Here is a 17,643-nt window from a genome sequence, read left to right on the forward strand (position 1 = left end):
TGTTAGGATGCAATTGGTGTTTTTTAGTTTGTTTTGTCAGAGATCTGCAATAACAGTCAACAAGGAATTGTAAAAGTTGAGAGAAATTCATGGATTTGGAGGTGCCTTCCTGTGAAGGAGGGGTATCACTCGCTCTGAGAGCCTGGTTCACTGTGGGTAGTTGGTCACTCCCAGTTCTGGATCCTGCAGCTCTGATCGGAGTATCGTCAGCTGGTGGGCTGCTGATTGTGAGTTTGGTTTGTGTGTTGGAAGCAGAACTTTCTTTAAACCGTACTGAAAGACGTGATGCAACTAAACTGTGTGCACTCACGGTAGTCCAGCCGCTGTAGAGACAGGTTTGGGTCTAAATTTGTTTAGTCGTCTTTTGTTAAGTTACGTAAAAATGTTCTGTAGTCATGTGCTTAGGGATTTGTTTCTCCCTAAAGTGAAGTCAACAAATGGCGACTTAAAAAGCTCGACAAAGTAGGCTTGCTGAAAAGGGGGCCTAGAAAAATAGTTTAGCCCATCGTGAAATGGATAAAGGAGTGCCAACCCTTATAAACAATCTCTTACTCTGCACACACAGAACCAGCCTGTGATAACACTTGAACACCTTAGGGCTTAAAAGGAATGAGCTGGAATATTGGATTTGTGGAATGAAAAGCCATTTGCCTTGCCTTGCAGGCAGCCAGGTGGCTGTCCACCTTCCATCCAGAAACTGGAACGTTGCTCTGGTTGTGCACAGCCACTGAAATTGTCTCCTGAAACCTCAGCACAGGAGTGTTAGGAAAAGACGTAGTTTTGAGTCAATGCAGCATTGTGTTGAAACTGCATTATTACAAGTACTTCTCTTAAAGAGTTAAAAAGGACAATATGAATTACTAAAAGCCATAGTTTGTAAAATGCAGGAGTTAATCCAGTTAATGCCCAGTTAATAGCAGTGAGTCCAGCATAGCTTGAAAGTCAGTTTTCTAAATTTTTGGTAGTTACAAAGATACCATTTCATTGTCTCCTCTTCTGCCTTCCTAATAAGTTTAATATTCTTTACTGTGGGTTAACGTGCTTGCCAAGTTTAATCTATTTTGTTTTCTAACTGTGGTATTTAGGAACAAGCCATTTCAAGAATCTCTCTAAGATTACAGTAGTGAACCAGTTTTAGCTTAGTGGTTTGCATATATGAATTATTGTTCTTCCTTGGAATGGATTGTAGCATGACAAGGAAACAGCTGAAATAAAAATAGGCTATCTTTGTTTTCACAAATGGTTTTAATTATCTTCTGCAGCTCTGCAGTGGCTTTTCTTGCCAGGCTTTTTAGAATTAAGTAAAAGGCATATAATGTTCATTTACAGTTTTGTCCTTTCTTTTTTCCCTTTATGAACATGTATTAAAAGTTAGTAAAAGCTGACGTCCTTTTAGGTTAGGAAGGAAATTCATTGGCAAGTTATGACAGTTGGCAGCAAAACCAGTTTGTGCCATTTGTCCTGCCTGCCACAGCTTTAGTCTGTTCCAAGAACAGCTTACGGTAGGGGAATTACAAATGTACTACTGAAAGTGGAAACAGCTGTTGAATTACATTGCTTTTTCTTTCAATTTGGTGTATTGCAGTGCTGTTTCTTTGCATGTTTTGTTTTTTTTTCCTTTTTCCAGTTCTCTTCTTCAGTATCAAATACTATATGTGTTATAGAAAGCTCACAGGAAAATCTTCTAAGCTGTAGGTTCTCTAAGCAGGTCTTTGGTGCACAGAAATGGTAATGAATGAATTCTCTGTAGTTTTGATGCAAGTCTTTGGTTTGGGAGGCCTGAAGACGCTTTAATTTGGATTGCAAGCAGTTTTGTTGAAAGCATTTTTCTCTGCAGGTGGAAGCTGATGGACCAGTTTTTCTAATCTGTGCCGTTTGCATAAGGAGCACTGGTTATCCCTGGTATTGGGGTAAAAGTTACAGCGTGAAAGTGTCACCGAATGTCTGCCCACAACGTTTCCAGCATTCTTTTGTCTTTCTCTTTGTCTTGATAGCCAGGTTAAATGGTTCCAACTTAAAAAAAAAAGTTTGGATTCAGAGAAGTATCCCATGTTCAACTCCCCTTTGAAGTAGGTATCAAGGTAGATATTTAAGAAAATCAAGGGTTCAGACCTAAGGATTAGCCTTGCAGAAGTAATTGTCCAAGTGTGTTTAGGAAAGATGTTTAAGGCTGTTACTTTTTCTTCTCTACTGTAATTTTTAATATGTCCATGACAGTGAAGCCATCTCCTGCTCCTGTTGTAGGGAACTGGCACGGTGGCACTGATTGCTGCTCCCTGTTGTGTGTGAGGTTGCAGGAAACTAACACAGTTCTGTGTGAGACCCTACAGAAGGGGAGCGTGCTATTTACTTTGACAGATCTGATGTTGATCTAACCCTTTGTGCTGATCTCACAGGGATTTCCCTGCTGTCTCTCCCTCACCTACCCAGGAGCAGCAGCACGTTGCTGTGCGCAGGTGGCTCCTGGGTGCAGCATGGGGGTCACTAATGGCCCCTGCTCATCATGCCCTGATGTTCCTGTAGTGACAACAAGATAATTCGTAGGTGGAACTTTCAAACACCTTGGGAGTCAACAGTTGTTTGAGGGCACGCCTTTGCATCAGACTCTGGCTTACTTCAGCCTCCATAAATCTTAAGTGAATGTTAATGCTACTTGTTCATTTTTTCCTGGTGTGGAGCATCTGTCTCCCCATAGCTACAGCGTGTTTTCCTGTTGGGTTAACATGTAAAAGAATGACAGAGGTGCTGTGCTGTCACCCTCTTGTCATTCTCCTCTAAGCACATGCTTCTATGCTGGCTGCTCTGCTGTGGTCTTAACAGAGTGAAGGCATCCTGGTCTTGACAGCAAGACAGTCCCCTGTTTTATTGCTGCAAGAAGCGCCTTTGTTTGTCAGTGAAAGCTGTTCTTCTAACCTTTGCTCTGCTGTTTTTGCTGATTTATATATGTGTGTTTCCATTCTTTCTTTGTTCATACCAATCTTAATGTGTTACATTTCTCAACAATGTTCGTGTGTAGCAGGAACACATTGAGTAAGAAGATTGAGGCAGGTAGTTGCCTAGAATAGATTTAGAAAATCTCACTTACAAAATATAACTAGAATTGTTGATTTAAAGGAGATGTGACTTCTGACTGATGTACTACAATGCTTTGAAAGGGAGTACAAATAGTCTGTAAGCAGACATAACAGGTAGGTGATTCTGGTGATGAGCCAAAAATACAGCAGATTGTATGCCTTGTGTAAATTAATGAGATGGGGAAAATACAAAATATTTGCATATGCAGATAAGACAACATAATGGATAAAGTTTCTACTTCAGTGTCCAGGATTTGTTATTATCAGTCCTTAGCAGGCAAGGACAGACGGAAGCTGGGCAGCTCTTCTCCCATAGCACAGGGTTTATTGCTTTATTGCAGCCTCTGAAGGTCAGGTCACTTGAGTTGCTTCCCAAAGTGATTACATTGTATTTCCCAAAGAATATATTTTTAGCTAGTATATTGTCTTTGAGCCTGCACTTTGCTCATTGTTATCAGAACAGCTGCTTGTGTGTTAGCTTTGTAAATAGCTAAGCGGAGCTACGCACAGCAAGACAGAGGTGCGCAGTTGTTGCTGACTGCAATATCAGCACCAGCTGTGCTCTGCCAAGCTGAGTCGCTGATAGCACTGGAGATGGGACAGCAGGGCCTTGCCCGCCCTGCTGTGCACATGTGCACTCCTCGGACGCCTGGCTGGCTCCGCTCTTGGGAGCTGCTTTCATTTGAGGTGTGAGTCTGCTTTGTGATTCTGCTCCTGCATGTAAATTCAAACCCTTGAAAAAGTCTCAGGTCTGCTTAATTTTCATTTCTTGAATTGTAAGTGGGTGTGCTCTGTAACTGCTGGTACTACGTATGAAAGTATTTGGCTTAAATACTACGTTTTGTCATGAAATGATGCTCTTTTGTAAAGAGAGCTACAGGCTTGCTCTGAATATCTGTAACAATTTTAATATTCCTCTTGTGTTTAGATGCCTGATGTTGCTAAGCATCTGGCTTTTGAATTTTAACTGATGCATTATGGCAGAGACACTTCTGATTTTACTGCATTTTCAGTGAATTGGTATAGCGCTGCTCACATGCCATAATGGCTTAAGGGAGCTAAGCTGCACTCTGCTGTTCCTTTGCTTCCCTTCCTTATATAAGCATCCCTTGATGCAAACCTCATAATTGCTTCCTTTTCCAACCTGCACTCAGCACTCTTATAATCTGTGTCTGTTCTTTTTTTCCTAGTAGATTACTCAGCAATTTCTTTGTCATCTTACTTGCTTGGGCAGAACTGACCGTGTCTTTATAACTTATTTTAAGGAAAAACCAATAAAAGCAGCTTTTTAAAACCACTTCTTGAAATTTGAACAGTGAAAGTAACTGCAAATTTGCTAAGCAAGAAAGCTATCTGGTTGTGCTTAGTCTTGCTGGGTAATTATATCCAACATTTGAGAGAGAAGAACTTTTCCACAATATGAATGCCTGCAATTAAAAAGAGGCTTCAGAGTTTTAAGGGGAGGGAGAGGAAATGTGTATTTAACTTCTTGCACACACAAAAAATACAGTATTAACATAGGCAACAAGTGAGTTTGAATTTTCTCTGAAATACGTAGTCTAATCTCTTAATGGTACACAACTCACATACCCATTGTTTAAAAAAAAAGTCACAAAAGGAACTTAATTAGAAGAGTTGTTTATAAAATACCTTATGCTTTTTCCAAAAGTCTGTGTTCCTGTGCACACAATCAGGTTTTCAAAACCATTGTTAAAATCAGTGTGTTAAAGAAATATTTTCATTACTGCAAATAGCAAATTCACTTCGCATTGGTACACCTCTAAACAACAGTTGAGTTTATGTTCTTAAAATTAATAACTAAACAAACATAGGTTTTTCAGCCACTGACTTGGCAATTGCTTCATTATTCTTTGAATTGTAAAGAATATATGCCAGCATACTTTCAAAGCTATGCTAGTATAATATACAGTCACAGTATTTCCTTCTGTGACCCTGTTGTGTCTTCCGTAGTTTCAAATAAATACGAAATAAAATGTCCTTTTTTAGTAAGTCAGTTCTTTAACAAACGAATCCCATCAATGAATGAAGTTCCCCCAAGTTCAACTGGCATGACACTCCGAACCTCTTTGTAGCCTTCGATAGCATTTTTCTGCAACTTATGTTCTCCGTTTTTGGGGGGGAAGAAACTCTTCGCCTTTCTTCACTTCAGCCGTGAAGCACTCAAGGCCGCTTTTCTTCCTACTCTTTCTCACGATTTTTTAAGGCAAAAGTAAATGAAGACCCTTCCTTCCTGCCATCTATTTTCTGAAAGTGTTGATAATATCTGGGCTGTGGCCCTCCAGAATTTCATCTTCTGCAACAAACAAACGCAAGAGACAAATTTGGTGATGAACTTTGCCGTTGTAGATTAAAATGCCACTGGAGATGATGCAGTTTGGCCTAACTGCATGTCATGCTGTAGGGGAGGTTTTGGAGAAAGCACTATGGTGAGAGTGGAAATTCAAAAAACTGAATCCCAAAAGCATGCTTGGACCAAGGTTGTGACTGAAGTGGACTTATTCTAAGCTGTGTTTGTTCCAACCTGCCTGAGCACAAACAATGGCATATGCACTTTTGAAACTGAACACAACCACAGTTTGTCTTGCTAAGATGCTGTTAAGTGAGCAAAAAATGTTGCTGCTTTTACGTGATTGCAGCTGTCCATGGCATTTATTGGTGTTTTCCCTCGCTGTTTTCTTTATATTGTGAGCTTAATGAATTCTGTGTATCTGCTTTTGTACTGCTCTCTTCAAGAGGAGAGGTGAGGCACTTTTACATGGAGCAGCAGAAGCATCAAGTAGTTATTAACCTGATAGAACCTAATGAAATCTGGGTTGAATCTTATTAGCATTAGATTGAATTTCAGTGAGATATGAAGCGTGTGGACTGACTGCATTAGGAGCTCAGAGCTCTGCAGAGGAGCAGCGTGACATGGCCACGTGAAGGAATGAGAAGACAGGATCAGCTCGTGGCTGGCGTGGTTTCAGGTCAGGACTGGGAGGAAAGTATGGCTCCGTGATCTCCTGGGACATATTCCACTTGTCAGATCCTTCTTTTGTTTTTTCTTGTGTGTTACCACCTGTATTCCACTAAGGTTGCATTTCCAAAGGTGAAATGTAAACTTCTGAAGCTCATGTTGGCTGATGCATCTTCTGCTGTGCTCCCTGTTGCAAGCCATCTTAAAACAATAACAGTCCCCAGTTCATTGTGCATGCACATACACAAAGGAAGAATAATGAAAGCTGTCTTTCAGCTCTTATAAAACAGTGGAAAATTCTGGGCGGCTTAAAATTAAAGGCTGTCAGATGGTTTAAAATCAACAAGCATTGCTGAATGGTCCCAGTTTACAAAGCAGAAAGTTGTACCGGACTAATGTAGCATAATTTATCTAATAATCTGCATTACTGTAGCATGTTACAAAAAATAAATTTAACTAGGAGGATGTATGTAGCCACCGAAGCAATTCAGGCAAGCATTTCAATGGTTATTTCTACTGACAAAAAACATTAATTCTATATTATGCTTTTTTATTATGTCTTTCAATATGCTAAATAATTTGTGTGGTTGTGTTCATTTCTTAAGAAAACTAAGCTTATGTGATCATCTCTCAAATGTCTGTTACCCTGCCTTTCTTCTCTATTATCACAGCTTTTGAACCTTTCAACTAGTGTTCCCAAATCTCAGATTCTGGCATGTTTCTTGGAAATGGGTAGTGGCATCCAGGAGAAAAAAATGTCAATATGAGCTAACTATAATTTAAAGAAAAAAAATCCAAACAACTAAATATTTCTGAAGATGCATATAATTTTCTACTGCACAGGAAAAGCTTGAGTAGGCATTCTCAATTGTCTGGAATGATAATTATTTTCAACTTGTAGAAGTACTTGTTGCATTACTATATCTTGAATTATATTTTTGTTTGTAAAATGATGACTTATAACACAGGTTGAAAGCAATCATTATGTTCCTTTCCATTGGCAAGGGGACCAAAAGTCTAGTACAGTTACCGTGCTTGTCAGCATTCATAACTTCACGCTTAATGGCTTGTTCACACCTAGCTGCTGACAGAATTGCTTGTCTTTAAGAAAGATGTCTGCTTTTTGCAGAATGCTTGGTATTGTCCCTATTGTAATAAAACAAACTGGAAATATTTTTATAATTATTCAAGATTGTAGTCTTTATTTTGCAGTTATGCTTATAAATTGCACTAGGCTGTTTTTTTGAGCTGAAACGACGTGCAGTTACCATTTAAAAATGGCTGCTAAGACAGCAGTTTCTTACCAGATTTTAATTTTTGTGTGTCTTTGTTACATAAACAAAGAGGAGTTAAATGCTAAAAATTAGATCTAAATACAGCCATCCGTGGGATTTTTGTCACTTACAGTACTGTTACCTTTTGCAGTTTGATCAGGCTCCTTCAATGTTGTTCACTAATCATCATGGATTTTTGTTTGAGTAATTAATGTATTTTAGCATGCTTCCTGAGAAAGCGAGGTAAATACACTTAACACTGTCACTTCTGCTGTACTCTTCTTCCCCTTCTTCTGTGTGCCGCTTTGCGACCTGTGCTACCTGCTGATATCCAGTCCAGCTACAAACTGATGTAGCTGGAGGTATCAAAGATGATAAAATTTCTAAAAGTTATGAAAAATCTGGATAGAGTGTGTACATGCACGGCAAGGAAGAGACTGAAATTAGTGCCCAGCTGAGAGAAAAGCTGCAGTGTGAGCTGAGCGATGGCTCCTTGCTGGACACCTGGCATTGTGCGCGCATGGCTGGGATCCAGCTCTTGTGCTTCGTGTGCTGAGCCTTTTTCAGCTGGCAGAAGGGGAGCAGAAAGGGTGCAGGGAACAAGGTGTCCAAAAACACAAAGAGAAACAGGGCTGGTAAAATGTGCAGGGCACGGGGAAGGTGAACAAAGGGACAAGGACGTGCCAGCTTGCTTGATGCTTTGTCCTACAGACCTCTTTTTTTTTTTCCCCCTCCTTCCTTGGTTAACTAGCGAAGCTTGCTATAACTGAAGAGCTTCTACATTTTAGCAAATGTTCAACAAAGTAAGACTCTTCAATTTTGTTGTTTGAACAGTAATTAGAAACTTTACAGTAGCTGAGAGAACTAAACAATGTGTGATATAATTTCTTAATTTTAGAAGTATTGGGAGGCAGTAGGTTCTTGAAATTTGACTTAGGCTAGTTAGTAAGAACTGCAGGTCTCATTGTGTAAGCACTTGCACATCTGTGTGCAGATGGATTAATGTGTTTTCAGGAAGGTCATTTCACACGTGATTAAGCTATAGGAATTTTTTTCTGTATTTTCTTAATGACAATGGTCAAATATTAATAAAATATTCTTAATAAGCGTAATCTGCAGGCTTAGAAATGAAAATAGCTTTAACATTCTTCTGCTGTATGTGCTTACTGTGTGACTTTAAATGTAAATTAATTATCACCTTCAGTAATTACATTTGTACTGTGTGTGGTATTATTTCTCCAGGTGGAAATAGCAGCTGTCTTGTAAATGCCAACTCCTTTAGGCTGTCTGGGATGTCTGTATTGGTCTAGACACTTTATTCAACTGCTTTCTTAAAGCGTAAAGGTTACCTAGCAAGTTTTGGTAGAACAGGATCAGCCTTAAGAATTGTCTTCTAAAAGCTTGTACATTTGAATAACTTTCAAAAACATTAAAAGCTTTTTCACTCAAGCTGGGTTTAGATTTGTGTGTTTTGCATCTGGAATCTGGTAAAGATTTGGCGATATTCAAATCCAGTCTCCTTTCTCAAACTCCATGTTGCATGGCACGCAGGTGATAAGGCCCGCACTTGTGGGTTAGACTGCTTGTGGCATTCCCGTTGGGGAAATCCACACGTGTCGCCCTTTGTACTCCAGATAAAGACAGCAGCAGCTTAAGGTAACTTGATCCTTTCATTTCTGGCAACAGCACTGTGTGCTGCAAATGACCTGGTCCGTGATGTTTGCTGGGCCGAGGGATTCAGGTTGGGTGGTGGACGAGAGACGTGCCCAGCACTTGGGAGACTCGCAGGCGCTGAGGCCGTATGCGTGGGTCGGTGGCTCTGGCTGCAGGGGGCAGTGAAGATGTGGCACGGTGGGGATATGACATGGGAGGGGGTGCAGGAAGAAGTCTGGAAGTCAGGTTCAGCTGGTAATTTGGAATCTTCAGTAACCCTTTTTGTTTTGCAGTGGGTAAAGCTATACAGGACTTACAGCCCTCGCTCCCTCAAGGTTGACCTGAACAAGTGTTTTAAAAATCCAGATATATTTGTCTCCTATGAATATTTCCAAACTAATCTCTATTTCAATATAATATGAAACACCGTTTCATTTCTGTCTGTTAGCATCCAAACTATATGATGCATATTGTCCCCTTTTTTCTTCTTTCTTCCCGCTGCCAAGAAACAAATACTGGACTGAGTACCCAAGTTTGAAGAGCAGTAGGATGCTGTTCACCTCAGTGCAGTGTGCAGGGTGTGCTGGAAGGCTCAGGCCACCGCAGGTGTGGTGAGAGGGAAGGTTGGGCTGTAAAGGAAGGGTGTCTTGTCCTCTTCCAGAAGTGATGTTTCCCCTCATAGTGAAGTGCGTTGTGGAATTACAACCCTGGGCTTTAGCTTTGATCTTAACAAGTGGAGGCGAAAGACTTAGAGAAGCAGATTTCTCTAAATTCTCTTTTTAATTTAATAGTTCCTTTTTCATATGCTTGTAGGGTTTGTTTGTTTGTTTGTTTTAATATAAAATAATACTTGACATGGGTAGGTAAACTTCTTACCCAGGACTTACAACATTTAAAAAGGCAGATATTTTCAGATGTAAGAGGTACAGTAAACTTTGGTAAGATAAGAATGTTGTTCACACTCAATCAGTTGGGCAAATTCAAGGGACGAGATCAAAAGACCTTTTATGACACGGACAGGGATGTTTACGGATCATGTTATGGCAGAGACAAAGCCCTTTGTGAACCATATTTGGTACTTCGGGGAAATGGAAAGAAAAGAGAGAACAAGAGTGCCAGTTTTGTTTGCAGCATAATGTATCTACATGTCAAAAAATAGATAATTTCATTTTTGAGTTTCCAGTGATTGAAATGTTTACATTCTCTTTATCCAGATTCAAGATCCAGCCCATATTATGGCTGGCACTGGATCCAAATCAGGATCATCTAGTGGGTTTTCCATGAAATCACAGCTTCAAATCACTGGTAAGTCATTTAAAATTATATATCCTTTCTGGTTAAAAATGTAAAAGTAAGAAGCATTTTTCCCATAATGAAAGAGTAATTACTAGTATGTTGCATTTCAGCAAGTTTTTAGTAGTTCAAAACCAAGAGAAATAGCAAAATAAAACTAATAGTTTAATCCAATCATGAATTGGCAGAAATTCTTCTGTTTTATTCAAAATTTTATCTAAAATGCATTCTGAAATTATACATTTTCATGTAAGGAAGGAAGAAATTATTTTTGGATGCTGTTAAGTCAATTGTACAGAACAGTTTTCTTTGAAATGTAAAAATGTAATACAATACTGCTTTCTGTTGCTAACACTTCACATAATATCAAACTTAACAATTTCACATAATCTTTTTACATCTCAAGCTAAGTTAATTTGAACTACTGTTCATTAAATTTGACTTGCTACTTCTTTGTTAAATGTTTTCATGGCCACCATTATAAAAGTGTTTTTAGTAAGTATTGATGACAGTATTACTATAATTGGGGACCTGTAGATTGCATATGAATGGATTTACATGGCATGCTTTTGCTTTTTGTAGTGCCCTACCAACAGAGCATCTGTTGAAACTTATTCATCAAGTTTTCTTCACTTTCTAACTGACAAATTTTACTGAAGTGTCAAAGCTGAAGCCTGAGAATGCAAGATCTGTGGATATATGCAGGTCTATGTTTAGAAGCATTGAGGGTAAACTTTATGCAATAACTCTGCATATACCCACAGTTTCCACACTGAGGGTGCAAAGTTGATATTGTGGGCTTGAAAAGAATTGTCAAAAATAGATGGGGAGACTTCAGTCTAAACAGAAGTTTGGAAATGAACAAATTATGTTGCCCTTAACTATCACACTGAGGTCACAAGCTTGTGTTTTTTTTTTTCCCAGTGGACCATGAGGCTTTAAGAAAACCCTTGTCTATACAGACCAATATTGACAAGAAGACTTGTAGAGGTTTCAAAGGAGGTACATCCTCTGCATAGCTAAGGATTAAAGTGGTGATGCCTGTCTAAGGTTTGCTCCTTTAAAGGCCTGTAACTCTCATAAAGAAAGCAGAGTTAAAGAAATGTCTCATGTTCAAATGGAGACATTTATGATGGTTGATTTTTAATTTCTACAGAAGTTCAACCACACTTCTAGAAAACCATTTCCCTTGCAGGCAGGCTTTATCTTTTTGTAGAAAGTTCTGTAACCAACAGTCTCCACCTGCCCTATTCTCATCTCTCTATTCTGCTGTCTTTGTTAGGTTTAAATTAACTTTCAGATTGTCTCTGTAAGTAAAACCTTGAAAATAGGTACACAGCTGCTGCTATGTGCTGCCTCAAACTGGATCTTGATGTCTTTGAGGTAGATCGTTATGTTGAGGCATGAAATGCTGTAATACTGAAGTAGTGGAGGCATCAGGAGAAGGGAATTCATGAAATTAATTCTAGATAACTGAAGGTAATTTCTGAGTGCTCATATAAATAGAGAAAGAGTTTCCCTTGGGAGCAGTTCACAGCAGTTTATACTAAGCTACTTCTCTAAATCTCTAAAGGAGCATGGACTATAAAAGGAATCTAGGTAGATTAGCCACATGGACTTGAATTAGTTATCTTTTTTTTGAGCATGTAGAATAGCTGAGGTGGGTGATGAAAATACAGGAGACCAGGCTGACGTTTGTAGCAACAGAGCAGAGTTACTTGGCTGATTAGAAATGATCATGTATTTGTTGTAAGTTTTGTTTTATGAGCTTAGTGCTGTCAATGAATCTAAGAATGCTCCTCATCAAAGAGTCAAATAGATGTTGGGGTAACGTGTGTTTCTTTGGCTAAATGGAGGCAACTCACAGTGTTTGGCAAGCCAGGACCATTGCAGTAAGTTATGTTGAATGTTAGAAAAAAATAATTACAAAAAGTCCAGATTTCTGTTGCTGCCCAGCCATTAATACAAAGAGTATATTTACTAACACGAGAAACGCTCTAGAGCTGCAAGTCCTGTCCAGGTTTTGTTGTAGAACAGCAGGTAGTTATTGGAACTCTGAATTGTGCCTTTAGTTAGCTTTTCTATAATTTTACTTTGTTACAGAAAGCTTAACACAAAGTTCTTTCTGTTAAAGATCTTTTCATCAGAAGTTGTGGCAGTTGTCCAAGATATGAGGAAGATGGATCGTATTTTGAGCTTTTTAACAAGCAACTGTAATAAATTGCAGGCATTTTTCTGGCTGCCGATAAGGAGGAGGAGGTTCTAGAGGATATTTTGTACTTTCAACACCAAAGTGCTTTTGGAATCTTACACTGATAATTATCAACGATAGTGTCTGATGGTATAGAAATACTGTTGCATGTTTTAGGCTTTTGTTTGAACTATAGCATTGGACAAAATGGTCTGAAATGCAAGAACATATTTGGAAAAAAAAAAAGTGTTTTTCTCTGGAGCATTACTGTCAGGTGTCAATGACCTGGTCCTTGAATACTGAAGTACCCAGCTGAAAAATACTTTTAGCGGTTGAAATACTTAGTCAGTTATATTTTTTCTCTTTCTTAACAGTTATTTCAGCAAAACTGAAAGAAAAAAATAAATGGTTTGGACCTAGCCCTTATGTGGAAGTCTCAGTAGATGGACAGTCAAAGAAGACAGAAAAATGCAACAACACAAGTAGTCCGAAGTGGAAACAGCATCTTACAGTGTATGTTTGGTGGTTTTGTTTTCCAGTTTGAGCTAAATTAATGCTATGATTCATTTGATGATAAAACTGGCAGTGCCATGCACATTTTTTGTTGCTGCATTTAAGGTTACTTTTTCATGGTTGAAAATTGTTGCTGTTCTTTGTGCAGCGCTGTGTGGTCTAACCTTTGTCTTCCCCCATAAATTTGTTTCTCTGTCATAAGGCTTCTGAAAACTCGAGGGAATATGAGGGGCAGGTGAATATTTTACCTCTAAAAGTGACTTTCTAGAAGCAGTTTTGAGAGTATATTCTTAATTGTAATATCATCAGCTATTTCATAATGCTCATCTTTCCGGTGTTGTCAGAATACTTTTGAGAAAGAAAAAGAAAAATCCCCAGGCTTTTAGGTTTTTCTTAGTACCAGGAGAGTTGCTTTATTCTCCAAGGTTTGCTGGCTTGCATACACCATCTCAGGTGCAATCATCTTCCTGCACAATACCTAGTAAGATTTAGCAGTTTTGAAATGAGCATGGTTTGGTTCAGCTTGTTTTGGGGATAGAGGGAATGGAGCAATTGCTTTGGTAAAAGTTACTTCTGTTATCCTATGTTTCTTCTCCAGTGAGGCGCTCTCCCAGTACATAACTGCTGACAAGGGTTTAGGAGTGGAGGGCCTCACAGCACGGGTCATTGAGAGCTTTCACGTTTAGAGAGCAGCTCAGCTGACAGCTTCTCTAGGAACAGGTCCGCACCATCTCTGCCACAGGCTGACCAATTTGAACAGCCTATGTGTTTGGCAGAGGTTCCAATGTTGTGGTTCTATCACCTAGTCAGATAAAAAGATTCTTCAGAGAGAACTTTGTTGTTTGGACTATGTAGAGGCTTACATTGCCACAGTTTGTACTGTGTCTATGCTGTGGAAGACATTGCTTCAGGTTATTAGCACCAGATTTTTGTGTCACAAAACCAAGTAACTGTCCTCTTAAAAAAAAAAAAAAAAGACAAGCCTCAGGAAAGTGAAATGGAGGTAAAAATAAAAAAATTGAACTCTTCAAATTGTTTGATTTGGAACAGAGAGAAACTGTTGTGGTACTTGGATCTATAAGGGATCTGTTTTCATAATAAACCTGGAGCCCATTCTCCAAGAATGCAATAAAAATGTCACACTGTGTAAATAATACATCCCACTCCTGAAAGTGGTAAGAGAACTTTTGTGACATGAGTCAGCAACGTGCCCTTATGGCCATAAATGCCAATGTATGCTGGGGTGCATTAGAAGAGTGTGGGCAGCAGGTCAAGGGAGGTGATCCTGCCCCTCTACTCAGCCCTGGTGAGGCCACACCTGGAGCATTGTTTCCAGATCTGGGCTCCCCAGTACAGGAGGGACATGGAGCTCCTGGAGCGAGTCCAAAGGAGGGCTGTGAAGATGATTAGAGGACTGGAGCACCTGTTGTATGAAGCCAGGCTGAGAGAGCTGGGCCTGTTCAGGCTGGAAAAGAGAAGACTGAGGGGAGACTTGTCATCAATGTGTGTATAAGTATCTGAGGGGAGGGTGTCGAGACAATGGAGCCGGTCTCTTTTCAGTTGTGCCCAGCGACAGGACGAGAGGCAACGGGCACAAACTGAAGCACAGGAGGTTCCGGCTCAATATGAGGGGGCACTTCTTTACTGGGAGGGTGACAGAGCACTGGGACAGGTTGCCCAGAGAGGTTGTGGAGTCTCCTTCTCTGGAGATACTCAAACACTGCCTGGATGCCATCCTGTGCAACGTGCTCTAGGTGATCCTGCCTGGCAGCAGGGTTGGACCAGATGATCTTCAGAGGTCCCTTCCAACCTCAGCCATTCTGTGATTCTGTGACTTGTTAAGTTGTGGAAGAATTGTAATGTTCTTTTTGTCTCTCTATATATGTTGTACAGCCAGAAATGTACTAGTAAAATGTTAGATCATTTTATATATATATATATTTTTTTTTTTTAATTTTTATTTTTCCACACGATTCAAGTATGTAGCAATTTATCAGGAGAACGTTCATCTTTGCAAAATACTTGAAATAGTTTAGAACAGTTTTGAGTACTATCTTTTTTACAGGATGTACTAAAATTTTCAGATAACCTTTTCAGAAGGGAAATTTTGCTGTATTCCCTCTGTGTAGAAAATTCTCATGACAAGGTATACAGATGCTGAATATTCATGAAATGTGAACCCGCAAGAATCAGTCTTTTTTTTTAATCTTGGTTACACAGTTGTTAATTACAAACTAGTAGTCTTTCGATAAGTATTTCCCTTAAAACAATAACAAAAAATGTACTCACTCTGTGAACAGTCTTGCAACACGTTTTATTGATGTCTCTCCCCTATATGAAAAGAGAAAGTAACTGTGTACTAAAACTTTATAATTTAAAAGGGTTTAATATTATCACCATGATTTCTTTGAAACTTAAATGTTATTTAAAAACAGTTGTTGTAGATTATTCAGTTCAACCAACAAGTGTCTTTACATAATATTCAACCTTCTCTTTTCAGAATTGTCACTCCTGTAAGTAAATTAACCTTTCGAGTCTGGAGCCATCAAACATTAAAATCTGATGTTCTTCTGGGAAGTGCTGCTCTGGATATTCATGAGACTTTGAAATCCAACAGTATGAAACGTAAGTATAAGTTCGAGTGCTGTGTGCAACTCTCTAAAGACTACATGGGCCTCAAGAATTCCTTCTGTTGCTGCAGATTGCATTTATGAGCTTCCTCACGCTTTTTCAGTGTTATCTGTGTTATACACAATCTGCTATGGTGTTATTGGAAACGTGGTATTTTTCGCTTTGCTTTTATGTACAGGAGTGAAGGCTTACTTAAAGCATTTCTTTTTTCATAGTGTAAAAACTACAACTCAGATACATTCCTAGTGCTAGACCAGGAAATGTGTGAAGCTTTGTTATTGTTGTTCTAAATAGTGTTGTAGGGGCATGTTGCATGAAAACGCATCTTAAAACAAGTTAGCCTTTAGGCAGTATGTGCATCCTGTGAAGCTTCAAAGCAGAATACAACACATCCATTACAGTATTTGTGTTGCTACAGCATATAGCACCGATGTGCTCTCATACTTGTGTTCTGTGCTTTGAAGAGGTCTTTGCTTTTGTAATTTCAAATGTGGACACTGTAAATGCGGCATGTTGATAACAATGTAACAAACTTTTCTCCTGATAGACTGTTACTGTCCTGTTGATTATGGGTAAAAATTGCCTTGGGTAGCTACATTGTTCTGTATGACGCTTGATATCATGCTGTATCACTGAATTTTGTTTTGGGCATGGTTATTTACAGTTGAGTTTTGACGAAAAAACGTGATGTACCAGAAAAATGTCTTTGGTCTAGGGATGTGATGCAAGGTCTTCTAATGTTCTAAAAATATTCTAAATGCAAAACTGCATGTCATTAGATAAATTTGAAATGCTGTAATCTGAAGATAGAATTGATATCTGCTCTGAATGAAAAATGAGGTGAATTACATTTCCTAACTATAGGTTTTTGAGGACAGGTGTACTAATTGCTTAAGTAGTGTGGGCAGAACCTGGAGACTTGATTTCTGTTGTAATGTTAACCCTTTCTTTAGGCAGCAACAAGCTTATGCTCTACTATTCCCATTTTTATAGAAATAATACCTTTTACTGATACGTGGAAATGATTAGCTTTACCACACAAAGCATAAAAAAATATGGAGAGTGTGAGCTATGATTACTGTGGTCTGTGATTGTCTTCTTAAATGAAATGTACTCTTTCATTATATAGTAAGATAAACTCCCACTTTTTTTCTGTACTTTTTCAGTTGAACAGGTAGTGGTGACATTGCATCTTCTTGGTGACAGAGAACCAGCAGAAGTGGTAGGAGATTTGTCTGTTTGTCTAGATGGGATGCAGGTAGATCCTGAGCTCCTAACCAATGGTGATGCCTCAAGTACAAGGAGTAAGTTCAAATGTACAATCTACGTAGCGTCTGGTATACAAAGCTTTTTCTGCTGGATGTTTTAACACAATGTTGTAGTAATGGTGTTTTTTTTCACTTCATATTTGTAGAGACCGGAACTCCTGTGTGCTTTATCTTGAGGTGGAGTCATAGTCCATAGCAAAGATTATCAGCATTACTGTAATGCAAATAAGATCAGAACATTTCTTTTCTGGACTTCACTAACTTTATCTAGCAATTCCAAACTGCTTTTATGCCTTACTTTAATGAAAGCCTTTAGTTTCCCTCAGTTTTTCATAACATCATAAGCAGAAAATCAATATAAACCAGGTTAGTTTAGTCTCGTAAATTTCCAATGGCTAGGAAACAGTATTTTTTATTATCTTTAAATATCTCATTTAATTTAAGTAAATGCTTTCATAGATTTTGTTACCTGTGGAGTGCTGCAGGGGGAAACTCACTATTCTTTCTGTTAAGTTGATATCTTCAGTCTCAGATAACTAGTATGATAACTGAAAATCTTGAAGTAAAATGTGTAATTAGACTAAAATAAAAACTAAGAGATTTTAGTTCCATTGGTGCAGAACAGGCAAAAGAGCATGTCTGAGGGTAAATGCACAGTGCGGACTAGAAACGTGTAAAGTGATTGTAGCTACAGCAGATAGCTTCTCCAAAGCTAGAGAAATAAACTACGCAATTGATTGGCTAGTTCAAGAAAAGCAGTTTTTTGGGC

At 38.8% G+C, this 17,643-nt stretch overlaps 1 protein-coding gene across 3 annotated transcripts in view; it reads left to right on the forward strand.

The window, feature by feature from the left end:
- The first annotated feature begins 1,392 nt into the window (after window positions 1-1,392).
- Window positions 1,393-17,643, forward strand: part of ITCH (itchy E3 ubiquitin protein ligase) — a 48,191-nt gene continuing 31,940 nt past the window's right edge. Inside the window, exons 1-6 of one of the 3 annotated variants that reach the window (XM_040575525.1) lie at window positions 1,393-2,069; window positions 3,115-3,188; window positions 10,193-10,283; window positions 12,837-12,975; window positions 15,476-15,600; window positions 16,773-16,910. In XM_040575525.1, coding sequence (XP_040431459.1) covers window positions 10,214-10,283; window positions 12,837-12,975; window positions 15,476-15,600; window positions 16,773-16,910 — 472 coding nt within the window. In that variant the 5' untranslated portion in view covers window positions 1,393-2,069; window positions 3,115-3,188; window positions 10,193-10,213. Of the gene's footprint in view, window positions 3,189-8,511; window positions 10,284-12,836; window positions 12,976-15,475; window positions 15,601-16,772; window positions 16,911-17,643 lie in introns of those variants that run through there. The other 2 variants (XM_040575524.1, XM_040575526.1) reach the window with 2 other exon arrangements.

Source organism: Cygnus olor, chromosome 16, assembly GCF_009769625.2.
Source record: "Cygnus olor isolate bCygOlo1 chromosome 16, bCygOlo1.pri.v2, whole genome shotgun sequence".
Lineage (NCBI taxonomy): Eukaryota > Metazoa > Chordata > Aves > Anseriformes > Anatidae > Cygnus > Cygnus olor.